Consider the following 27,508-nt stretch of genomic DNA (forward strand, 5'->3'; position numbering starts at 1 on the left):
TCGTCGTTTCCTCGACCATTTAATTAGTCAGAATAAGGGTTTATAAATAAGTGTTTACTCTTTCTAAGCCCTTCATGACACCTCAACCATTGTAACCGCCCTTCTGCCATCTTCTCCATATATCCTTTTAATTATAGTCCATTGTCCCTGGAATCCTTTTGATAAATCACTTCTGCACACCCTCCAAGGTCTTCATGTCTTTATAAAATATATAGATGGGATAGACAGATCCTTTTTTTCCCAGCGAAGAAATGCTAAATACAAGAGGAAATTCATTTAAAGTGAGATGGGGGCAAGTTTAAGGAAGATGTGAGCAGCAAGATTTTTACTTGAGTGATTGGTGCCTGAAAGGGGTTGCCAGTGGAAGAAGACATGGTCAAGACCTTTAAGAGACTTTTAGAGAGTCAAAGAAAATTTATTATTAAAGTAGGCATTTGCTACCTTCAATTTCTTCAGGCATTTACAAGAAATAAAGAAATACAATAGAATTTATTTTTAAAAACTATACATAAATAAAGTTCAAAGTTAAAAGGCCTGACTCTTCCTTCAATTAGTCCTGACGAAGGGTCTTGGCCTGAAACGTCGACTGTACCTCTTCCTAGAGATGCTGCCTGGCCTGCTGTGTTCACCAGCAACTTTGATGTGTGTTGCTTGAATTTCCAGCATCTGCAGAATTCCTGTTGTTTGCGTTCAAAGTTAAAAGTTGAAATTTATTATGGGAATTATCAGCAGCAGAAGATGTAACCCACGGTCACGCAGAAATCAAGCACAAACAGCAACCAACAGCTCAGACCATCCACTCATCTCTCCTGCCAAGCACACCAGCCCCTCCTGTGGCAGAACCTGTAGATTTCTTGTAGGACTAATCAACTACCTCAGAATCCATTAATTGGCTGCAAGTTATCCTCAAGCTCTGGGGGCCATCAGTAAAGAATGTATAAACATACTTATCTATAAATTGGGTGGTGGGGTGGAAATACATCTCTACCAAAGGAAGTATAAGGCATTTCTTCTCTCCACTAGCCTGCAGGTTACCCTTGGGCAAGGTGTAGCACCAGTTTAGGGCCCCTCCCCCCCCCCAAATCAGGGACACGTGAAGCCATGGGAGCAGGTGGTGGATGGTCATATGAGCAGCTGGTGCATATCATAAGTCCTGGTTATATGACCGTTGATGCCAGGCAGACAATCTCTGATGAGTATTGATAATAGCTGTGGTCACCTGTCTTGTAAAGACACTGCCCAGAAGAAGGCAATAGCCAACCACTTCTGCAGAATTTGCCAAGAGCAATCACCGTCATAGACCATGATCAGCCATGTAATGTGATATTGTACGTTATAATGACCTATAAATATAGAATTATAAACAAATATTGATATATCTTGTAACAGGTTCATAAAAATATAGTTCATATAAAAACGTTATTTATACATTTTCAGTATGGCTATTATATATTTGATGAAACTATTGTATCAGGTAGTATTTCTTACAAGGTTAGAATATAACAAAGTAACACGCAGAAAATGCTGAAGGAGCTCAGCAGGCCAGGCAGCATCTATGCGGAGAAATAGAGAGTCGATATTTGGGGCTAGACCTTTCATCAGAACTGAAAAGGAAGGAGAAAGAAGCCAGAACCTCGGCCAAACGTCGACCCTTTCTGCACAGATGCTGCCTGACCTGCTGAATTCCTGCAGCACCTCTGAATTGTCAGCATCTGCACAATCTCAAACAAGAAGAGCAATGAAAACAGGAACGGGCCAAGACACCTTCGCTATTTGTCTGCCATTTAACAGGAACCTCTTATTGCCCCAGATGTTAGAAATATATATTAAATTGCGCTTTATTATTTTTGATTAGCAAGTCCCACAATTACCCTTCGCACCTGTTCGCCAGCAACTTGATTTCCCGAATGTCTTGAAAATGTTATGACGACTCTCTGTTATGATTACTCTCAGCGACTTAAATTCCTGAACCGTCTTGAGTTGAAATGTCTAAAGATTCGCCATATTCTGGGCGAAAAATAAATTCTCATCTCAATTCAGTTTCTTTTCGATTTTAAACTGCACGCACGAAGGACAGGAATTCTGAAAAGGAATATTTCATCTATTCACAGCTGCAAATGTTAAGACAGTACCGATAAAGTTGTAAATCGCCAATACAAATAGATAATACAGGTAATACATAACTACTCAGTGAGCATGTAACAGAAAGAACGACAGGTTAAGATCCTGGGTGATTATCAAAGTTTTGCTCATTATCAGGCTGATTTAATAGCTGCGAATCCTGGTGATTTACTGGCAATTCGGATTCATGAAATGTGGGAGAAATATTAATAATTAATTAACCCGTAAATTTATGTTTCGGTTCAGGGTGTAGTGTGCACTACCTTGAATACTTAGAGGTGGGGGGAGGGGGCGAGTAGATCAGGGACCTGTGTTGGACAGTCACGAAGTTACAATCAAAATGTTGCTTTGCCTTTTGTCATTAAATAAATGATTCACTTCATTTTCGAATTGTATAAATTTATTCTCCAAGAATTGCGAAAGTTGTTTAGGGCTGGCAGAGAATTAGTCCGATCACACTTCTACATGTGACCTGCAGCCAATCAGGCGCACAGGAGATGTCTATAAAAGGCATGCATTTAGTGTCTGCATCTCATTGTGCCAGCGTCTCGCAGAGCTGGCCGTTAGCTGCAAACCTGCAATTGCCAAGTCTTTGCCAGCAAGGTGGCTCTGTCTTGAAAGGGGAAAGGTAGGCATGAGCTGATTGTGTATGGGTGACTGGTGTCCCGGTTCTGAAAAAATTCTCCGCTGAGTCCTGCCTGTTGTTTAAATGTTGCTCTGAGATTTGTCGCGTTTAGCAGAGCGCCAAGGGCACAGCTGCAGACGCACAGAGACAAGTTATACAAATGACACTAACAAGATACTAATTTAATTGCACGCACATCAGGACTAGGTGTTTCTTGCTCTTATGCTCAATTACTACAACCTCCACGTTTTTGCGTCGCCTTGCTGAAACCAGACGATAAAATACAGCAGCGAGAATCACTGTGCAAAGACAAAATCAAATACAGTATTTGCAGAATTGCTCTTAGTTGCTAAAGCTCGTGGGATAATTCAAACAATAGCACTATTTGCATAGCGTCTTATCTATCTTTGCAAAATCGTTCCAAATCATTTACATAATATTATTTAAAGAAACACTGATGTTGGACCATACAAATAGCCTAAAGCTTGAGGAAAGGAGCATCTTAAAAGAAGGCGGAGAAGTTAATGGGGGGGGGGGGGTAAATCCGGGACGTTTCATTAAGGAGATTTGGGGATCTGGTAAAAGATGTGTTTCTTGATACTAGGTGTTTAGAAGCTCACTATTCTCGCACAGGTAACACGATGTGGAGCGTTGGCAGCCGAATGGTGGTCAGTCTCATGACCATGTCAGTCACCGAGGTATTCACCGGGTTCGCGGTCTTCTCTGTGCTATTCCTGCTGATCCGCGCTTCTAGAAGGAAAGTTCCCAAGGGTCTGAAGCAACCGCCAGGTCCGCTGAGTGTGCCGGTCATTGGGCACACGCTGTCGCTGGGGGATAACCCTCACCTGGCTCTCACTTCCATGAGCGAGCAGTACGGAGACATTTTCCAGATTCGGATCGGTACCCGGCCAGTGCTGGTTCTCAGCGGGTTGGACACTTTAAAGCAAGCACTGATCAAGCAAGGGGACGACTTTTCTGGCCGGCCAGACCTCTACAGCTTCAAGTTTATCAGCGAGGGCAAAAGCTTGACTTTCAGCAGCGATTACAGCGAAGTTTGGAGACTGCGCCGAAAACTGGCGCAAAATGCGCTGCGCACCTTTTCAGCTGAAGAGTGTAAAAATTCCACCCACTCCTGCCTATTGGAGGAGCATGTCTGCAGCGAGGCGCAGTACCTGGTCGAGATCTTTACCGAACAGATGAAGACAAGAGGCAGCTTCGACCCAGCGAGATACCTCGTGGTGTCGGTAGCCAATGTAATTTGCGCTCTGTGCTTTGGCAAGCGATACAGCCACAACGATCAAGAGCTCCTTAACATCCTCAACGTGAGCGATGAGTTCGTGAAAACTGTAGCCTCGGGCAACCCCGCCGATTTCATCCCAATCCTGAGATTCCTCCCGAACTATTCCATGGACAAGTTTATCGCCTTAAACAGAAGATTCCTAACTTTCGTTGAGAACATTGTAAAGGAGCATTACCGCACTTTTGACAAGGTAAGACCATGTTAATGGTCACATTTTATAAATGTGAACTTACTCTTTGTGAAAAGCGCAATCGCAACTAACCCGTGCGTTTCCACCTGTCTTTTTCTCCAGGATAACATTCGGGATATAACCGATTCTCTGATTGGACATTGCCAGGACAAAAAAGTGGACGAAAATGCTAATATTCAAATATCCGATGAAAAAATCGTTGGCATTGTGAATGACTTATTTGGAGCTGGTAAGAGTGGCACTTTTATCCTTTTATCCCCAGCCAGGAAACTGCATCCATGGGGGTCAACTGTTCAGTTCTTGAAAGTGCTGAACTATATTTTTGGGATTTGAGGTGGGTTTTTGGGATTTGAGGACAGCAAAGATCTTGCCAGTAAATAAATTGCTCACTGGATGTTCAAGATTGCAGTTTTGCTGAGTTTAGTTTCTCTCTTGTGTAGATCAGTTAATTTCATTTCAATGATACTCTTTCCTCAACCCTCTAATTCCAAAAGTGTATATTATGGGGTAATAACTCAAAATGCTGGAGGAACTCAACAGGCTAGGCAGCTACAATGGAAAAGAGTAAACAGTCAACGTTTCCAGCTGATAACCCTTCGTCAGGATCCAGCATCTGCATATTTTCTCTTGTTTGTATATTATGGGGTATGATTATGAACCCTTTTACACCACCTAAAGATTTCTGTAATGACTAACTAGAGAACCTATCATTTAAAAACCTTTGTTCTCCTTTCTGTTTTCAGGTTTTGACACCATTACTACTGCTCTCACCTGGTCTGTTATGTACCTGGTCTCTTATCCTGAAATTCAGAAGAAATTGCACAAGGAAATAGGTGTGTCTGAGAGGATTCAGTTTTATTCCTGGGGTGACATTTTTCATCCTGGTTTCAGCATCTGATACAATTGATCTTTATCCTCCTTTCAGATGAGAACATTGGGAAAGACAGAAGCCCAAGGATAGCAGACAAGCTGTTATTGCCCTACACTGAAGCTTTCATCATGGAGACCTTCCGACACTCATCCTTTCTACCATTTACCATTCCTCACTGGTAAGGCAGCTTCATGCATGAACTACAGTTTTGACCCATTGTATCTCTTCGAATAAGATATTCAATTAATGTTAGCTTGTTAGCTTCTCTCTACAGTCCTGAACTTACTTCCTTTGGAAGTGCACTCAATGGCCACTTTATTAGGTATACCTATACACCTGCTGGTTAATGTAAATATCGAATCAGCCAATGTGTGGTAGCATCTCATAACATTTTTATTTATAGAGATACAGCATGTAATAGACCCTTCTGGCCAGTCGAACTGCTCTACCTAGAAATCCCCTGATTTAACCCTAGTCTAATTACGGGACAATTAACAATGACCAATTAACCTAGCAACTGGTAGTCTTTGGAATGTGGGAGGAAATTGGAGCACCTGGACAAAAGCAATGAAGTCACAGAGAGAATGTACACAATTCCAAATCTGGAATTGAACCCAGATCACTGGTACCATAATGTGTTGTGCTAACTACTATGCTACCATGCAGACATGGTCAAAAGGTTCAGTTGTTGTTCAGACCAAATATCAGAATGGGGAAGAAATGTGATCTATGTGACTTTGATCATGTTGGTGCCAGACAGGGTAGTTTGAGTATCTCAAAATGCTGATCTCCTGGGATTTTCACACACAATAGTCTCTGGAGTTTACAGAGAATGGTACAAGAAACAAAAAAGATCTAGTAAGTGGCAGTTCTCTGGGTGAAGATGCCTTGTTAATGAGAGAGGTCAGAGGAAAATGGCCAGACTGGTTCACGCTGACAGGGAGATGGCAGTAGTTCAAATAGCTGTGTGGTGCACAGCAGCATTGTGCAGAAGAGCATCTCTGAACATACAACTTGTCATACCATGAAGCAGATGGGCTACAGCAGAAGAAGATCACAAACATACAGAAATACCTCCTGTGCAAAATCAAGGGACCACTGACTGTATATGTTTAATTCCTTTTTAAAAATCACTGTTGAATGTGTTTCCAAATGAATTCTAGTAACTCAGGCCTGAAACAAAATTATTCAAAAATGTAATACAGAGGAGATGCAGAAAGGTGACTTGGTTATAGACAATAGGTGCAGGAGTAGGCCATTCGGCCCTTTGAGCCAGCACCACCATTCACTGTGATCATGGCTGATCATCCACAATCAGTATCCAGTTCCTGCCTTATCCCCATAACCTTTGATTCTGCTATCTTTAAGAGCTCTATCCATCTCTTTCTTGAAAGCATCCAGAGACTTGGCCTCCACAGCCTTCCATATATCCACCACTCTCTGGGTGAAAAAGTTTTTCCTCAACTCTGTTCTAGATGGCCTACCCCTTATTCTTAAACTGTGGCCTCTGTTTCTGGACTCACCCATCAGCAGGAACATGCTTCCTGCCTCCAGCGTGTCCAATCCCTTAATATTCTTGTATGTTTCAATAAGATCCCCTCTCAGCCTTCTAAATTCCAGAGTATACAAGCCCAGTCACTCCAATCTTTCGACATATGACAGTCCCGCCATCCCGGGAATTAACCTTGTGAACCTGCGCTGCACTCCCTCAAAAGCAAGAATGTCCTTCCTCAAATTTAGAGACCAAAACTGCACAGTACTCTAAGTATGGTCTCACCAGGGCCCCATACAGCTGCAGAAGGACCTCTTTGCTCTTGTACTCAATTCCCCTTGTTATGAAGGTCAGCATGCCATTAGCTTTCTTCACTGCCTGCTGTACTTGCATGCTTGCTTTCAGTGACTGATGTACAAGAACACCTAGATCTCGTTGTACTTCCCCTTTTCCGAACTTGACTCCATTTAGATAATAATCTGCCTTCCTGTTCTTACCACCAAAGTGGATAACCTCACATTTATCCACATTAAACTGCATCTGCCCACTCACCCAGCCTGTCCAAGTCACCCTGCATTCTCATAACATCCTCCTCACATTTCACACTGCCACCCAGCTTTGTGTCATCAGCAAATTTGCTAATGTTACTTTTAATTCCCTCATCTAAATCATTAGTATATATTGTAAATAGCTGCGGTCCCAGCACTGAACCCTGCGGTACCCCACTGGTCATCGCCTGCCATTCCGAAAGGGACCCGTTAATCGCTACTCTTTGTTTTCTGTCAGCCAGCCAATTTTCAATCCACATCAGTACTCTGCCCCCAATACCATGTGCCCTAATTTTGCCCACTAATCTCCTATGTGGGACTTTATCAAAGGCTTTCTGAAAGTCCAGGTACACTACATCCACTGGCTCTCCCTTATCCATTTTCATAGTTACATCCTCAAAAAAATTCCAGAAGATTAGTCAAGCACGATTTCCCCTTCGTAAATCCATGCTGACTTGGACCGATCCTGTTACTGCTATCCAGATGTGTCGTAATTTCATCATTTATAATTGACTCCAGCATCTTTCCCACCACTGACGTCAAGCTAACTGGTCTATAATTCCCTGTTTTCTCTCTTCCTCCCTTCTTGAAGAGAGGGACAACATTAGCCACCCTCCAATCCACAGGAACTGATCCTGAATCTATAGAACTTTGGAAAATGATTACCAATGCGTCCACGATTTCTAAAGCCACCTCCTTAAGTACCTTGGGATGCAGACCATCAGGTCCTGGCGACTTATCAGCCTTCAAATCCAACAGTCTATCCAACACCATTTCCTGCCTAATATAAATTTCCTTCAGTTCATTCATTACCTTAGGTCCCTTGGCCACTATTATATCTGGGAGATTGTTTGTGTCTTCCCTAGTGAAGACAAATCCAAAGTACCTGTTCAACTCGTCTGCCATTTCCTTGCTCCCCATAATAAATTCACCCGTTTCTGTCGTCAAGGGCCCAATTTTGGTCTTAACTATTTTTCTCCTTTTCACATACCTAAAGAAGCTTTTACTATCCTCCCTATATTCTTGGCTAGTTTACCTTTGTACCTCATTTTTTCTCCGTGTATTGCCTTTTTAGTTACCTTCTGTTGCTCTTTAAAAGTTTCCCAATCCTCCGGCTTCCCACTTCTCTTTGCTATGCTATACTTTTATTTTTATACTGTCCATTACTTCCCTTGTCAGCCACGGCCTCCCCTTACTCCCCTTAGGATCTTTCTTCCTCTTTGGAATGAACTGATCCTGCACCTTCCGCATTATTCCCAGAAACACCTGCCATTGCTGTTCCACTGTCATCCCTGCTAGGGTATTGTTCCTTTGAACGTTGGCCGGCTCCTCCCTCATAGCACCATAGTTCCTTTTGTTCAACTGTAATACTGACACTTCTGAGTTTCCCTTCTCCCTCTCAAATTGTAGATTAAAACTTGGTTGCATGTGTTTGGAAGATTCCTGTCATTGAGACTTTTAACATCTGTAACACACCATCCCACCAACAACTCCACTCCCCACTCCCAACCCCCACCCCATCTCCTTGTACATACAGTCTGGAACTTCCCTTGAAAATCCCCAGGCTACCATTTCAGTCTTCCATCTTTCGGATGAGCTGGTAAATTGTGGTGCAGCTTATCCTCTCGGAGTTGAGCAATGGAGTTCTTCCTGGCATTCTGATCAATATTTATTACTTAAACTGTAGCATTGAAATTGTTACATTTCAACAATTGGGAAACCATTGCCAAGGACAGGAAACTCTGGCAAGCCACCATCCGAGAAGGAACAGCAACTTTCGAAGCCAACAGATGTGAAGAATTAGAAGAGAAGAAAGTGGAAAGAGGCAGCAACAACCAAAGCCCGATCTGCCATCTGGAACTACCTGTCCTGAGTGCGGAAGAACTTCCAAAGCCAAGATTGGACTCATAAGCCACTTGAGAGCCCATAAGTAGATCAACAGAACGAAGACCATCATCCTCGACCTCAAGGGATAGCCACGACAATGACAACGAGCATTGAAACAAATATCATGATCATGTGCCTCACTGCAATTGTAGGACCTTCTTGTGTGCGTATTCATGTTGCATGTTCCAGTAAGTGACTACTCCATTCGTGTGGTGGCAGTGCTGTCTCTATTTTCTATTCTTTATGGGTTATTACTTCGATATAATAAAATCCTTGTTTTAGGAATAGGACTAGTTTTGTTGTCTTATAGGAGGGGAGAGTTGCTGCTATAACTTCATTGGTAATTCTCCCTTAACTATATGTCTGGGGATTGTTAGATGTTTATGTGCTACTGGATTAATATATTTCCAAGATACAAGTAAAGTTGTGGTAACAGCTTTCAGTAACTGCAATGATAGTTGGTAATCAGATCCATAGGTTTGCATAATGAGCAAGAGTGCTATCACTGTAATGAGTCACTCCATGTAGGTACACAGTGCAAAGATTTCTTTTCACTGATCTTTGCTGTGCCACTGGGGTCTGAATCAGAGTCTGACAGGGAGTGGTGATTTCCAATAACTTACTGAAGCATCTCCCAGATACCCACGCCACTCACTCTTTCTGCAGCCTGCAGCACCTTGATTTAAACATTAATTTATGCCAGAGGCTATAGTTCTTCTTCCACTATTTAAAGAGTGAAAAATAAATCAATGTCAGGTTGAATTCTAACAATCATCATCTCCAGTTACTTTATGCAAGAAAATGTGCAAGCTAGTTAGGAGGACCTCTTTTTGAATCTGCTTCTGTGACAGCCCAAAGCCACCATCCATAATTCCCAGATGTGTGAGAAGGCTTGACTTTCTATTACCTACGATAATAGATAATGACTGCGCTCAGGATGATGTCTCATATGGCTTTCACTAGTACCCTCACTGACTTTCACAATGTAGCATATTAACCAAAGAAAAATTAGATGTATTGAGTTCTGAGCAGTACTATATCAAATTCATTTTCCATTTCAGCACAACGAAAGATACATCATTAAACGGATATTTCGTCCCTAAAAACACGTGTGTTTTTGTGAACCAGTGGCAAGTGAATCATGATTTGTAAGTAGATTTTGGCTGCTTTAGTATGTTCTCACATCTTTTTTCAGAATATTTTAAAGTTCAGTGTGAGACTGCAGAAAGGAGTTGGAAACCCCAGTTTGTTGAGATTGGTATTTGAACAGCAGTAATTGGATACTTTTTTCATTCCAAATTGGAGTTACGTTTGTTGCCTTACTTAATTTAGTTGGATGCGGTCTTTATCCAACGTGGTTTGTGAAATTCATCAGAAAAGCAGTGCTGAAGTGAATCTGAGTTTAATAGAGCTTTCGTATGTTAATATGATTAGTTGTCTTAAATTTACTCTTATTGGAAATCTATATTGTAAGTCCTTCTCCCTGTAAGTTATCCTTCACTTGAATAAAATAAGGGGAAGTAAAAGGCTATTATATTAAGCATACAATGGGAAATGGCAAGATAAGATTCTTGTTAAAATTCCTGGTTAATATGATGATCAGATAATTTGAAAAGCATCTTCCTTTTGCATGATGTTCATAAGCCCATGCCAGCTTGTATCTCTGTCCTCCCAAATACTTGTGTAAATAGTCTTACCCATAAAATGGAAAAATAAACAAAATCCTCTCTCTTAGGCTAGGAGTAGTTCTGGTGGGCACAAACAGTTTGATTTATATCCTATAACTTTATTGACAACTGCTTCCTGAGGATTTATAAAGTTCTGTAATGCTTTTGGATTGATGGAGTTATATTATTATAAGTGAAAACATTGTGCCCATTTGCAATAAATTTAATTAGTCATATTCCCAGAACTTACATATGGACACCAGATACAACCCACCATGGTATCATGTAACCCTTAAAGCTGAATGTTTATAGCCTATGCATATAACTCTGTATAGCTGTTCCAATTACTTTAATTTAGACCAATTACTCATTACTCATTCAAAGTTTTATTGATTGCAATGGAGCATAATACGCAGTCTGTAGAAACTAATGTGTTTCTTGTGTATTACAGAAATTTCTGATAGAGGTGTTTTGTGTCATGTGTATGGTGCTATTTATGCCAACCAATTAATTATTAGCACCATGGGAATAAGTCTGAGCAGCTCTTGTTGCTGCAAAACTATTAAAAAGTGCAAACACGAAAACTGTCATGAATCTGAGACTTTAAGGCACAGTTCCATTGTGACTCCTCTTTCATTATCCATCCAACTTTTCACATTACCATACAGTGGCATGCAGAAGTCTGGGCACCCCTGGTCAAAATTTCTGTTACTGTGAATAGCTAAGCGAATAAAAGATGACCTGATTTCCAAAAGGCATAAAGTTAAAGATGACACATTTCTTTAATATTTTAAACAAGATTACTTTTTTCATTTCCATCTTTTACAGTTTCAAAATAACAAAAAAGGAAAAGGGCCTGAAGCAAAAGTTGGGCACCCTGCGTGGTCAGTACTTAGTTTAAAAAAAAAAGGAATCCATTAGTCTTGTGAGACCATGGATTTGCACCTTGGAAGGTTTCCAGGGTGCAGGCCTGGGCAAGGTTGTATGGAAGACCGGCAGCTGCCCATGCTGCAAGTCTTCCCTCTCCACGCCACCAATGTTGTCCAATGGAAGGGCGCACAAGGGCCGATACAGCTTGGCACCGGTGTTGTCGCAGAGCAATGTGTGGTTAAGTGCCTAGTAATACCCCCTTTGGCAAGTATCACAGCTTGTAAATGCTTTCTGTAACCAGCTAAGAGTATTTCAATTCTTGTTTGGGGGATTTTCGCCCATTCTTCCTTGCAAAAGGCTTCTAGTTCTGTGAGATTCTTGGGCCGTCTTGCATGCACTGCTCTTTTTGAGGTCTATCCACAGATGTTTAGGTCGGGGGACTGTGAGGGCCATGGCAAAACACTCAGCTTGCGCCTCTTGAGGTAGTCCATTGTGGATTCTGAAGTGTGTTTAGGATCATTATCGTGTTGCAGAAGCCATCCTCTTTTCATCTTCAGCTTTTTTACAGATGGTGTGATGTTTGCTTCCAGAATTTGCTGGTATTTAATTGAACTCATTCTTCCCTCTACCAGTGAAACGTTCCCCGTGCCACTGGCTGGAACACAAGCCCAAAGCATGATTGATCCATCCCCGTGCTTAACAGTTGGAGAGGTGTTCTTTTCATGAAATTCTGCACCCTTTTTTCTCCAAACATACCTTTGCTCATTGCGGCCAAAAAGTTCTATTTTAACATCATCAGTCCATAGGACTTGTTTCCAAAATGCATCAGACTTGTTTAGATGTTCCTTTGCAAACTTCTGACGCTGAATTTTGTGGTGAGGACGCAGGAGAGGTTTTCTTCTGATGACTCTTCCATGAAGGTCATATTTGTGCAGGTGTCGCTGCACAGTAGAACAGTGCACCACACTCCAGGGTCTGCTAAATCCTCCTGAAGGTCTTTTGCAGTCAAACGGAGGTTTTGATTTGCCTTTCTAGCAATCGTACCAGCAGTTCTCTCTGAAAGTTTTCTTGGTCTTCCAGACCTCAACTTGACCTCCACCATTCCTGTTAACTGTCATTTCTTAATTACATTACGAACTGAGGAAACGGCTACCTGAAAACACTTTGCTATCTTCTTATAGCCTTCTCCTGCTTTGTGGGCATCATTTATTTTAATTTTCAGAGTGCTAGGCAGCTGCTTAGAAGAGCCCATGGTTGCTGATTGTTGGGACAAGGTTTGAGGAGTCAGGGTATTTATAAAGTTTTGAAATTTGCATCTCCTGGCCTTTCCTAACGATGACTGTGACAAGCCATAGCCCTAACAAGCTAATTAAGGTCTGAGACCTTGGTAAAAGTTATCTGACAGCTCAAATCTCTTAGGGTGCCCAAACTTTTGCATGGTGCTCCTTTTTTTTACTCTAAAATTGTACAAAACAAAAATAATACCCTAATCTTGCTTAAAATGTTGAAAAGAATGTTTTATCTTAAACTTTATGACTTTTGGAGATCAGTTCATCTTCTACTCACTTAACTATTCACAGTAACAGATATTTTGACCAGGGGTGCCAAAACTTTTGCATGTCACTGTATATGCACACTGCCACCAGTGACTATCCACAAATCCTTGGCACCAACTTCAAAGAAACTAGCATGGTAATCACATGTAGAGATGATGACCTCTTCTTAATGTTATATGAGATACTCTTACGCCAATTTGTTTGCATTGGCTGCTTGGCAGCTGCTTGTTTTTATCCCTCGCTGTGTGGTTTGATATTGCATTAATGTTCCGGATGCATAATCACAGGCAATGTGAAAGTACTTCTTAATGGATTGGCATTAGTTCAGCAGAGTCTTACTGCAGTTACACACTGACTTAAGTTACTGAATGTGTGAAGAATCATTCTTACCCACACCCCCGAACATTCCTGTGGTATTAAAACCTCGTCACCTTACTAAAAAGGTGATCAAAACAAGCACATTTCCCTAGGGGGTCTTTACGGCGCCACATTTATTTATTTAAAAGTTGATTAAATACTAAAGGTGGAAGTAACGGATGACCTTTTAACAACAAAAAATGATTGTGAATTACAAGAATAACAAGCAGTAAATTGAATAATATTCTCAGGAAATTCCCAATTCATTTGTTATTACAGCTTGGCAATCAAGACAATCCAATGAAATTTTATAAACATACTGTAAATGGTGCTTTAAAGGAGATCAGGAAGCAGAGTCCAGTTTCATTAAAAGGGCTGTAGGAAGCTGATTGCCAGTGACTTTAAAACAGTGAATTTAAACAAATGTAACACACACAAAATGTCAGATGAACTCAGCAGGTCAGGCATCATCTATGGAAAGGAACAAAGAGTCAATATTTAGGGCCAAGACCCTTCATTGCGATTTGAAAGAAAGAAGGAAGAAGTTAGAACAAGGTTGGGGTGGAGAAGGAGTATAGCATCTGAAAAATCTATTGTGCTTAGAATTTAAACAAGTGTTGGTTTAGGTGAAGGATTAGAAAATTAATCAGGTTCCTTCAATGTAAACTGAACAGCAAGTAGTCATTGAAAGTGAGTCCATATGTTGTGGGAACATTTCAATGATGGGGCAAGTGAAGTTGCTCTTTTGTTCAAGAGCCTGATGGCTGAGGGGTAATAGCTGTTCATGAACCCGGTGGTCTAAGTCCTGAGGCTTCTGTACCTTCCTCCAAATGGCAGCAGCAAGAAGAGAGCAGAACCTGGGAGGTGGGGGTCCCTGATGATGGATGCTTCTTTTCTGCAACAATGCCAGGTATCAAGTGTGGGCCAGGTGCTTTTCATGGGTTGACCCTCCTGAAGGCTACTTGCACATCAGCCTCAGAGACTGAAATCAAAGGATCATCAGGGGCTGTGGGAGTTTGTGATGGTTCCTCCATGATTTGATGGTCAAAGTGAACATAGAAAGCATTAAGCGTATCTGGAAGCAAAACCCTTTTGCCTCCTATGTCACCTGATTTTACTTTATAAGAGGTGATAGCATTCAAGCCCTGCCACAATTATCAAGCATCCTTCATTGATTAAAATTTAGGTTGCAATTGCCACTTCACCTGTGAGATGGCTTTCTGGAGATCATATTTGGATCCCTTGTTACTTTCTTGGTTACCAGAATTAAATGTCTCTGAACTGGCCCTCAGCAGATTGCAGATTTCATGGTTCATCCAGGGCTTCTGTTTGGAGAAGTCTCTGAATAATTTTATGGAACACACTCATCTACAGCTGTTTCAATAAAGTCTGTAACAACTATGGTGTATTCATTCAGATCCACAGATGAGTCCTTGAACATGGCCCAGTCCACCAACTCAAAGCAATCCCACTACTACTCCTCTGACTCCTGTGACCACGTCTTAGTTGTCTTAATCTCTGGAGCTTTGCTCTTTAGCCTCTGTCTGTATGCAGGTAGGAGAAAGACAACCAAATAATCAGATTTACCAAAATGTGGTTTGGGCATAGAATGGTAGGCATTCCTTATTGTAGTACAGGTCGACCTTCACTAATCAGGCACCACTGGGACCAGAGGAGTGCCGGATTAGTGAAAATGCCGAATTACAGGAGGATCACATTAAGCAATAGCTAACCTTCACTAATCCGGCACCGAGAGCCGGATTTAGTGGGGCCGGGACCCCTGCCGACACCGTAAAATGCTGCTGTACCAAGCAAAAAAAGGCAAGAACAAGAGCAAAGGTCATATTGGTCTAAATATCAAAGCCGTGGACCGAGACGTTAGTTTAGTACAATACATAGGCCTTAAGAGGGAGGACAGAAAGTAATGCAGATTCTTAGTTTGAAGGACAGCATCTAAAGCACTCAAAAATTGACCTAGGCTTAGTTGGCTTAGACTGTTGGAGACATAGTTTTAGCTTGGGTCTCAAAAGTATCAAATTGATCACTCAAGCTTGCTATGTATCCCCGTAGTGATCTCATCAAATCCACAGCATTACACAGGTCTAGATTTACAGCTTGTAATGCAACACTTGCACTTTAAAAGCGCTGAAGAATGCAATGCCACAATTTGCTCAGAAAAGCTATCTCAAGCTTGTCCATTTTTTTGTATTGTGACCTTGCTTCATTTCTAGTTGCCACATTCTGATTAATGTCATCTGCAATGCTTCTTAACGAATCTTGAATATTGGCATAATTTCCGCACACTGCCTGTGTGGCTTCTGCATGTGCAGCCCATCTAGTATTAGAGAGAGACCTCAGAGTTTCAATGTGCTTGTTCGCATTAGGCTGAAGTCTTGCGGTTGCCACCTTCCACCTAGAAGTTGACTTGGAGTGGAAGTTGAACACATTCTGCATGAAGCTGAAAAAATCAGCTGTTTCAACACAACAGTTGACACTGTTGTTCAATGTGTATGCTGCACATGGGACCCACTTAGCAAGTTTATTGATTTCCTTTGTATGCACCGGACATATTTGCAGCATTGTCATAGCACTGCCCCCTGCAGTTACTTATGTCAATATTCATCTCTCCTAAAACTGAGCGCAGACTCACATAAAGCCTCCCCTCTGTGGCTGTCAATGGGTAGAAATCATAAGAATCACTCCTGAATGTTTCCATCAGTTGACATATAACATAAAATGAATGTGAGCTGATCTACACGTGCAACATCTGTGATTGAATTGATGCTAATAGAAAAGTATTTGGCCATTTTGACTTCACTGATGATCTCTGACAGAACTCGATCGCTCATGAGCTCAATAAACTCCTCTTGTGTTTTAGGTGAAACATATGAAGGGGTGCCTGATCCTGTATTTTCAAATTTCTGTATGTGCGCCTTCAAAAACGGGTCAAACTCACTTATTACCTCTAGAATGCCCATGTAGGTGCTGTTATCAGACCTGCCAAATATGTCACTGGAGCCTCGTATAGCGAGTCCCCTCTTGACCAAAAAATTCACAACCGCCACCACTCTTCTCAATAGGTCGGTCCAGTAGACACACTCTGACTCGAACTGTTTTTGCAGTTCTGTATCTATTCTTCCGCTGTCAGACGCTAGTGTAACGTAGGTCAGTATCGTTTTCCTGTGGTGTTTGCTATTTTCATGCTCTCCTATGCGCTCAGCAGCATGTTTCCAGTCACTAAAGCCAGTTTCGAAGATGGACTGACAGTTACCATCACTGAAAAAAAACAAAACACACAGCCAGTGGAAGGGGAATATAAGAGCCATTGCCTTGATATGTACTCACCATTTACGAGCTTGCTTTTGAAGTGAAATTTGGAGAAAAACCGTCTCTGCTGTTCGTATATTCATTCCGAAGCTTTGATATCCACATACTTATTCTGGCAGGACTCCAGCCCTTTATTAGCCCAGTATGCTCGGACTGAATCATCTAACGTTTCCTTTCCCCAGTGAGCAGGATCAGTGCTGTAAGGACCCTCAGTAGTGGTAACGTTAACATTAATGGCGGCTCGACTTGGTTGTTCGGAGGCCTCTGTGGTCGGGAATCCCAAAGTCATGCTCTCTGCCTCTTCAACGTTAGCTGCTGACTGTGGCAACGACAGTGGTCCTGTGCTAACACTGGTGCTAGCGCTAGCTGTTGAATAAGTCTCCATTTGTCCACCGGTCTCAGACTGTGAAAAGAGTGATGGTACTGCTGCATCATTGAGAACAGGTTTAAAAAATTCTGTCAATTTCAATGTCTTTTTCAATGTTCTTTTCTCACGGTCCTCTTTTTCTTTCTTTTTTCTTTTTTGTGCTCCATTCTCATATTTTTTTTATCCGCCATGATGATAGCTACCTATTTTGGGTCCCTCTGCAGCTCTGGCCCCTGGGCTGCAGCCCAGCCTAGCCCTGCCTAAAGTCTGGCCCTGCGGCACCATTGGGACCTGAGGAGTGCTGGATTAGTGAAAATGCCAGATTACAGAAGGATCACATTAAGCATAATCAGTGCCAGATTATCGAAGGAACCGGATTACTGGTAGTCGGATTAGTGAAGGTCGACCTGTATAACAATACTCTAAAGCAGGGGTGGCCAACCTTTTACATTCCATACGTCGATTGTTTCACTCATAAGTTCAGATGCGCTATACAACTCTTGTGACCCCATTCAATTCTTGTAAAATAAGTTAATATAGAACTCGTGCATGAAAAAATTGACACATGGAATGTAAAAGGTTGGCCACCCCTGCTCTAAAGTGTTGGGGCCTCTGGTGCTACAGATCATATGCTTATGGTAACTGGGCAGGGTTTCCTTCAAAGTAGCTTGCTTGAAGTGTGATTTGAATTGCATCGGGACGGACTGTTTCTTGTTTGGAGATGGCATCATGCAGTATCTCAATGCTTGATTATAGTTGGCCACTGGTGGTATATAAACTGCGGTCATTATGGAGAACTCCCTAGGTAAATAGAATGGATGGCAATAGATCGTTAGGTGTTCAAAGGTCGGGGGAACATGAGTTCGACAAAACTGCCACATTGGAGTACTACCAAGAGTTTATCATGAAATACACATCTCCACCTTTTGCCTTTTCTGGATCAGCACTTTGGTCCGTCCTGTAAATTGAGAAGCCTTCAGGCCTGATTGCTGAAACTGGAGTGCTAGGAGTGAGCCAAGATTGATTACATATAGAACACAACAGTTACTCATTTCCCTGTGATAAAGGAACCTTGCTCTTAGGTCCTCAGTTTTGTTCTCCAGTGACTGCACATTTGCTAACAAGATGCTGGATAGAGTGGATCTCATTCCACTGTGTTTCATCCTGGCTTGGAGTATCACCCCTCCTGCCTTGCTTCCAGCTATGGCAATGAACCTTCATCAGAACACATATCAATACCAATGACAAAGGTGAGGTCCTGCAGGCAGATTTTAGGGATTAAGAAGCAGGATCTCAAACGTAGTAATCTCTGGATTATTCGCTGGACCAATGTGCCAGTGACGATCATCAGAGAAATAATATTGTTGCTAAAATTTAAAGGTTGGTAGAGACGAAGGGTCTCGGCCTGAAACGTCGACTGCACCTCTTCCTATAGATGCTGCTTGGCCTGCTGCGTTCACCAGCAACTTTGATGTATGTTGCTTGAATTTCCAGCATCTGCAGGATTCCTGTTGTTTGCGTTTAGATTCTCATTATTCCTTATTCTCATCATAAGGTGCTCAGGAAAAAAAACTGGGAGGTAAATAAGGAGAGGACTTGGCTATTGGTTAGGGAGAATATTGTTGAGCTGAAAGGAAAGAATATCCTTGAGTGATAAGGACAGAATCTATCAATTTATAATGAGAAATAATTACTCACTTGGGGCTGTTTTTCTGACTACCAGGTAGTAAGAGAGGATGTTCAAGAGAAAATTTACAAAAGCCTTAAGAGTAGTGATAACAAGAGACCAACTCTCCATATAAACAGGAATAACAGTAACTTAAGAGAAAATACTAGTTGGGTAGAGGGGAAGAAGTGAGGAATTTTTGAATTATGTTCAGAAGAACTTTCTTGATCAAGGAATATTGCAATGCTAAAATTGGCTGTTGGAAATTGGCCAGGCCAAGTAAGAATGAGGGAACATTTAGGAAAAGTGATCACAACATCTTACAGTGTATAAGAACATATGAACATAAGAAATAGGAGCAGGAGTCGGCCATCTGGTCCGTCATGCCTGCTCCGACATTCAATAAGATCACGGCTGATCTGACCATGGACTCATCTCCACTTACTGGTCTTTTCCCCAGAACCCTTAATTCCCCTACTATGTAAAAATCTATCTAACATCTATCTTTAGTATAATATTTATAGAAGAGGACATAGACCTTTTCAATTTTAAAATAGTTAATTTAAGAATAGGTCATTCCAATGGGGTGAGAATAGATCTGGACGAGGTAAAACAGTATAAAAATTTGGCAACAGAATTATAATTGAACAATTTTGACCTATAAGATAGAATTTTTTCTCTGATGGACTGGACATGTTCCCATTAGGTGCTGAAAAATTAAATCTAATTCTCAGCGGATAAGAGGGAACACCAGAGAGCAAAACAGAATGGAGGAGAGCTTGTGACAGAGAGCAGAACATTAACAACAATGAGAACTGGACTGAATTCAGAGGGGAAATTAAAAGGAAAGAGATAGAGAGAAAGAGAGAATTTGAGAGAAGTCTGAACAAAAGTAATCCAAAGTATTCACTCGTGTGAACAATAAAAGAATTGTGAGTGGAAAAGTGCAGTTCATTTGAGACTACAAAGGAAATCATGGAGACAGAGAGCAATGCAGAGCTAAGGTACAGAATGAGTGCCTTACATGAACAAAGGAAAATGTAATTGATATTCTGGATGGAATAAAAATAAACTGCTGGTAGAATAGCTATCTGTATTTAGTGAATAAATCAACCTATGTGGATGGGATGCATGTTTTACTATTGATGGAAGGAAGATATACAGAAGCCTGCCTATAATCTTCCTAATATCTATAGATTCATGGGTTATGCGTTAGAACTGGAAAATTGCAATGTAATGCCCTTGATCAGAAAATGGTACAATGAAACTACAGATCACTCTTTTTAACTTTGGTGGTAGGGAAGTTCCAGAAACAACAATTGGTGACTGAATTAGCAGTTACTTGGATAGAAGGTTAAAAATACAAGCATGTGTTGTAATGTAGATGGAAAGTTGACTAAGTAACAGGAAAGAGAGGGTAATAGTGAAAGACGGGTTTTCAGGCTGAAGAGAAGTTTATAGTGGATTCCCCAGGGGTCAGTACTGGAACCACTGTTTTTTAATTGAAATTTAAAGGTAGATAAATGACTTTGACTTGAGTATACAAGGCACAATTCCAAACTTGCATATGATAAAAAAGATTTGGAGGTGGTGTGAACTGTGAGAAGGAGAGGAAGAGATTTCAATACAAACAGTTGTGGAATGGGTGAATTGATGACAGATGAATTTTAATACTAGGAACTATTAAGTGTTTTGGTAGGAAAAATGGGAAATGGTACAATTCTAAAAGGGATACAGGAACAGAGAGTTCTCTGGGTATATATGGATAGTCCATTGAAAGTAGCAAGGCAGATTGAAAACATGATTAAAAGGCAAATGGGATCCTGGCTTTTATAAAAAGAGGCATACAGTACAAGATTAAAAGAGTCATGATGAACATGTATAAAAGAGGGATTCAGCTATCACTTAAGTATTAAATCCAGTTCTGGACGCTATGCTTTAGGTAAGACGTGAAGGATCTGGAAAGGGTGTAAATGAGATTTACCAAAATGTTTCCGTTAAACTTCATTATGAGGAGATACTGTAGAAACAGGGGCTGCACTCATTTGAACACAGGAGATTTGAAGGGATCTGATGGAGGTATTTGAATAGCTGAAGTGTATAGAAGGTATACAGAAATTGATTGTTCCCACTGGCAGAGTAGTCAAGAGTATGTCACATGGAATGAAGTTGAGTGGCATTCGAACCAAAGTAAAAGGAGAAGAGTGAAAATACAGGGTAAGTGACTAGGGTCTGGAATATACAACCAGAGGTAATGTGAGGGGACAGTCAATGTTAGTATTCTGCTAGATAAGAAATGAATAAATTTGCAGGGGTATGTGGACAGGGTGAGGAAGTTTGATGAAGTGATTGCTCAAGTAGATTGGGCAAACAGCCAACTGCAACCATTCTATGACTGTGGTACAGACTGAAGTCTCCTTGCTTCTTTTTAACAGTTAGTTAGCAAATTCTGTATACCATTATTTTAAATACCCTTATGCACAAGCTGGCAAGGCATATTATTTGTAACTTTTCAGGGATCTACAGAGTTCTTAATGTAAAAGCTGTCATACATGGGATTCTTATATTTGCTAAGGTATCTAGATCAAAGTTGTTTCATTCAGTTTATTTACATTTGGTGAAACATCTAATAGTAGTGCAAAATGTTAAATAAACTGACTTTTTTTTATATCAGGCTGAAAAAATATGGAACTTTAATCTTGGAGAGCAGTCATATGTACTAATCTCTTCCACCAGATCCTGTGCAGACAGAGCTCCCTCTGCAGATGCAGTAGCAATAGATACTTAACCCTTACACATCTGTGACAGACCTTACATTTATTTATCAGTTTACTTCATTATCCTAAAATAAAGTTTGCAAGAAGAATTGGATTAACAACATGACAGATAAGCCCAGTGTTTTAGCAGGACAGGAATAAGAGAATGAAAGGATCAAATTAGGTGAAGAGCAATAGCGTTTTTCGCAGAGGCATTTAAATATTAGAGATACTGCCTTTGGTATAATTGGGTGAAATGTATAAGAGCAACCATTTCTATATAGTACATTCAATGCATAGCCCAAAGATAGAGTTAGTTACAACAGGTGTGTAAGATGCACAAATACTGGGGAACTCAACAGGCCAGGCAACATTTATGGAAAAGAGTAAGCAGTCGATGTTTCAGGCCAAGACCCTTCATCACATTGGCCCGAAATGCAGGGGTGCAGTGCTAGCCGGAGCATGTCCACCACATCTTTAAGAAAAAAGCCAAAATAAACAAGCTAATTAATTAGGTGCCACCGAGGGTGATTTGAGTATCTCAGAAACTGCTGATCTCCTGGGACTTTTAAAAATAGGAAGTTATAATATACCATTAGCAAACCTGACCTGAAAGACTGTGTAAAATCTGGCTGCCATATCCTAAAAACGATATAGAGGCAATAGAGAGGATGAAGAGAAGATTTAAAAGAATTTTATACATATAAGGAAAAGCTAAATAGGTAGGTCTCCTTTCTTTCTGAGGGATGATCCATGTGCAGCCTTTAAACTTACATTAGCCTCAAGCCTGAAGACTCCAGCTTCCTGCCTAGCCTCAAGCATGAAGACTCCGGCCTCTTGCCTAGCCCCAAACCTGAAAACTCCAGACTTCTGACTAGCCTGAAAGCTGAAGACTCCAACCTCCTGCCTAGCCTCAACACTGAAGACTTCAGCCTCCTGCCTAGCCTCCAGCCTGAAGACTCCAAAGCTAGAGTGCGATAAATAAGTAACATTACTACAGTACTGTACACAAGGTGAACCATTCAACTCAAAACTCATACAGATATATGTTTTCATTGGGTGGTTGCAGAGAGAATGTTTCCATCTGTTGTAAGAAATATAACTTGAGATGTCAAGTTAAGATAGCTACCAAGAAATCCAAAATTCAGAAGAACAATTTTGCCCAAAGTGTGATCAGATTATAGCACTGGCTACCACAGGGGTGACTGAAGCAAAAGAAGAAATATGGGGTGAGACTTCAGTGGTGGAAAAGTACTGGCATGGATTTGTGACTCTGAATCATCTGTTTCTGTAGTGTTTATCCCAGATATTAATGTTATTTATAGGCCAACTGTAAACCATTATAAAATTATGGGAAATAAGTACTTCTTGATGTTAAAAAAAAGGACAGGTCATAGTTTGAAACAAAGGCTTTTTCAGTATTTAAAGATCTCCAACCTCAGAACTAAAGTATTGCTTTCCCTTCTGAACAATGTTGAGCATTCGATAACAATACTTGGTTCTAGTTCTGATTGTTAAGCACTCTTCATTCTCTTGCTGTTAAAAGAGGCTTGAGGTCTTTCCAGTGTTTGATGTGAAAAAGTTGAAATGATTAATTTTCATGTTGGTTTTTGCTTAAGTTGTAACACATCTTATTTTGTACTATTCCATATTTCAGAACCCTTTGGAAAGACCCATTTGAGTTCCACCCAGAGCGGTTTCTAAATCCTGATGGAAAAAGTATCAATAAAGTGGAATGTGAAAAAGTTCTACTGTTTGGCATGGGCAAAAGGAGATGCATTGGAGAGCCTATTGGCCGCACAGAGGTCTTCTTGTTTCTCACCACTCTTATCCAACATTTGAGATTTGAGAAAAGGCCTGGGCAGGACATTGATATGACACCACAATATGGACTGACAATGAAACCCAAGAGATGTGAAGTACAAGCTGTGCAACGTTCCTCTACCAAGGCAGTGCCTTAATTCTGTACGAATTAAGAAAAGGAGGACAGGATTCAATTTTTGTATATTACAGATATATACCTACGGTATGAGGGAATAGTTAAACCTTAAATTGTATGTTTTCTCATGTTTATTGAAATATGCTGCTGTTGTGCCACTGTTGCCTTGTATTTAAAATACCAATGAAGAAGTAGCCTACTGTATAAGCAGAAATGAAAAAAATACGAAAATGAAGTTTGTGAAGCTGTATTCAAAATCAACACATTTAAGAAAGTACTTGTTTTTTTAATGAAATATTTTGCTACAGAAATCATGTATTAAGGAAAACATATATAAAACTGCTTTATACTGTATAAAGGGATTTGATGTTTATACGTTTAATCTCTGATCAAATTGAATAATTTGCTACAGAGGTAAATGACTGTGCTTATATAATATGTTATCTTCCCGACATATAATGAATGTTTTACAGCCAACTGATTCTCATTGAAGTTTATCTGTTGACGTTTTGTCGGGTAAATGTGAAAGACTGCTGATAAAAAGGGTCAGTAACGAAGGAAAATGCACAGCAGGTCTGCTGGCATCTGGAAAGAATCAGATGATTATAGCACAGGTAGTTCAGTGTAAGAAGAATCTAGTTAGTACCACCCTACGACCCTCCTATTTTTTCAGAGAATTAAATAACTTCCTTTTGAACTCTATAACTCAACTGGCTTCCACTACCATCCCCAGCTGTGCATTCTAGATTTAGTTACTCATCATCTAAAATGATTATTTCTCATGTCATCTTAGGGTCTTTTACTAATCACCTTCCTAATGTGGCCAAACTTCTTGACACACCTGCCCCATCAAAGAGCGCAATTTCTCTATGTCTGCAACTTTATTGATGTTAAACCTTTGTTATATATAAACAGCCTCAATCTAACATCTCTGGGAGTATATATTTTTCTGCACCCTCACCAAAGACTTCACGTCTGTCCTTAACATGGCACCTAGATCTTGACATAATGCTTCAGTTGTGGCCAAACCAATGTGTTAAGTAGGTTCATCATGTCTTTCTTGATCTTATATTCTATGTTTCTTTATAGAAATGCAAGAACCTCATTTAATTAACCATTTTCTGAACATACTTTTACACATCCAATGAACTACGCATACATAACCAGATCTCTTTTTTCCCATTCTCTTTTTAATTGTTTGGCCACAAGTATATTGACTGTATATATTGCATCGCAGTCATGCAGGGAGTGAATGTGCAAAGTGTAGGTGGACAGCAGGTGAGCAGAGTTTAGTATTGTTTAGTCTTCCTTAATGGAGATTCTAGCAGCATCTTCTATTGAAGAAGAATGATATGATGTTTTTATCTAGCACTTCAGTCATCCTTTCTGCCTTCAGGAGGTCATACAACCGTACTGGCCCTTCTGGTTCTTCCTACCAAAATGTCATATTTAATAATTGCATTTCATCTGCCACCTATTCAGTTTACTAATCTGTTTGTATCTCCTTGAAATGTGTTACTATCCTCTCATTTCACTCTACTACAAAGTTCTGTGTCATCTGCAAGTCTGGCAATTGTACTCAATGCAGTCATCCAGGCCATTAATTTTAGAATAAAGGGCAAGGCTAGAGAGGTTAGGAATCATGATGGATGAGGGATATTGAGGCTGTGGTCTGGGGAGAGGATACCTATGAGTGGTATAGGCAACTGAGACCAAGAGAATCCCTTGGGAAGTAAAAGGGATATAGGAGTATAGTTAAGAAAATGTGAGATAGCTGAGAATTCCCAGATATTCTATGGGTATGCTAAAAGCTAAAGGGTAACTAAGAAGTGAATAGGTCCTCAAAAGGGTCACTGTGGTCATCTACACGTGGAGCCAATGGGAGATGAGCGTGGTTTTAAATACTTTTTGGCCGTATTTACTGTAGAGGCCATGGGAACTGGAAAATTCTGGGAAGGGAATAGTAATGCCTTGAAACAGAACCATGTTACAAAAAAGGAGATGCTGGTAGCCTGGAAATGCATAAAGTTCTGGGGCCTGACCAGGTATATCCTAAGACCTTGTGGGAAACCAGAGAAGGATTTACTGACAGAGATATTTGAAGCATCATTAGCCACAGGTAAGAAATAATGGAATACTGAAGGGTGCTAATTTGTCTTTATTTAAGAAGGGCTGCAAGGACAAGCCAGAAACTAGTCTAATATCAGTGATGAGAAATGTATTTGAGGGGATTCTGAGGGTCAGGATCTACCTATATTTTGAAAGGCCTTGAATAAATTTATGCTGGCTTCTTAACCAATTCACACTTGTCCAGGTGACTGAAAATTCCGTGCCTGATTATTGTTTCTTATATGCCTCTTCCAGCAGTGACACTACCAGCTCTGCAGTCATTGGATACATTGCTATATCTTTATGTGGACAGTGGCATAATATTGCAAGTTTACACACTCTAAAACACACCCCTGTATCTATAGATGTTTGGAAGCTTGTACCAGAAGCTCTGCTCTTCCCACACCCCCCACCACCCCCACTTCGCTCAGCAACTTTGGAAGCATTCTATCCATGTTTAATCAGCGGCATCTGTCATGAGATTTGTTATTATGTGGCAGCAGTACAAATATATAAAAGTATAATAAATAAGTTAAATTAAATAAGCAGTGCAAAAAGAGAAAAAAAAGTAGTAAGGTAGTGTTCATGGATTCAATGTTCATGCAGAAATCTGATGGCAGATGGGAAGAAGCTAGTCCTGAAATGTTGAGTGTGCCCCTTCAGCGTTGCCTTTCTGTTAGCTTGAACCAGTTTGACCATTTTCTTCTGACCTTTCTCACTAACAAGACATTTTTGCCCACAGAACTGCTGCTGACTGGATGTTTTTTGTTATTCGCATCGTTCTCTCATACTTCAGGGACTGTTCTGCGTGAAAATCCCAGGTGATCAGCAGTTTCTGAGGTACTCAAACCACCTCTCCTGGCAACAACAATCATTCCATGGTCAAAGTCACCGAGATGACATTTCTTAGCCACTTTGATGTTTGGTTTGAGAAACATCTAACCCTTTTGACCATGTCTGCATGCTTTTATGCATTGAGTTGCTGCCACATGATTGTCTAATTAAATATTTGCATTAACAACCAGGTATACAGGTGTACCTAATAAAGTGGCCACTGAGTGTATATGCAAGTCAAACTGCTGCCAAGATTTCAGCATAATCTTCTATCCCATATTTAACATCTCTACCACCTCAAGGCAGCATTGAAATAAATGCATGGGATTAACAATCTCTTTCACACTACTAACTATCCTGATCAGTAAATTTTCAAGTATTCTTTCACTGGCACTGGACTAGAATCTGAAAATCTCCTGCCATATAGCAAGAGAATTCTTAGCGAATCAATTACAGAAATTCAAGAAGGTAGCTTACTATGACTTTCTTAAGGGACGTTTAGGTTTTAGCAGTACTGCCAACATCCCATGAAAATAAAATAACTATGTTTATGAAGCAAATTGTATGAGCTAATGGGAAAAAGCAGAGGGGAATTAAATAATTACTCTTCCAAAGAACTTGCAGAGACATAATGGGCCAAGGTTCTCCTGTATCATGGGAAAATATAAAATATATCATGGTGATAGTAGGGGTTGCTGATCAAAAAGACAAAATGGCAATTTTATGGAATCTCCCAGATATGTGTCTGGGTTTCTCAAATACAGCTAGTTCATTACTATTTAGATGTATCCATTGCTGAAATCTAGAAAACATGCTAAATAATTTGCACACATGTAGAGCAAAGTGATATGACAAAATGGACGACTAAATATACCAGAAAATACTGATAGTTCTGTATTAAATCAGAAATCCCAAACTTGCTGACTGGGTTCCATCAGGAGGTTTCCTAGCTGAAATTTGATGTTTGTTTCCACATGGAGCCTCGCAATGGAGCATGAACTTGTTCATATTTCTAGAACTGGGTAT

General features: G+C 40.5%; 1 protein-coding gene across 1 annotated transcript; it reads left to right on the top strand.

Moving 5' to 3' along the window:
* Positions 1-2,666: 2,666 nt before the first annotated feature.
* Positions 2,667-27,204, top strand: LOC134358359 (cytochrome P450 1A1). The gene is made up of 7 exons (XM_063070489.1): positions 2,667-2,749; positions 3,380-4,236; positions 4,339-4,465; positions 4,980-5,069; positions 5,162-5,285; positions 10,096-10,182; positions 23,258-27,204. The coding sequence occupies exons 2-7, from the start codon at positions 3,388-3,390 to the stop codon at positions 23,559-23,561; spliced, it is 1,581 nt and encodes a 526-aa protein (XP_062926559.1). The 5' UTR covers positions 2,667-2,749; positions 3,380-3,387; the 3' UTR covers positions 23,562-27,204.
* The last annotated feature ends 304 nt before the right edge of the window (positions 27,205-27,508 follow it).

This window comes from Mobula hypostoma, chromosome 18 (genome assembly GCF_963921235.1).
Source record: "Mobula hypostoma chromosome 18, sMobHyp1.1, whole genome shotgun sequence".
In the NCBI taxonomy this organism is placed as follows: domain Eukaryota; kingdom Metazoa; phylum Chordata; class Chondrichthyes; order Myliobatiformes; family Myliobatidae; genus Mobula; species Mobula hypostoma.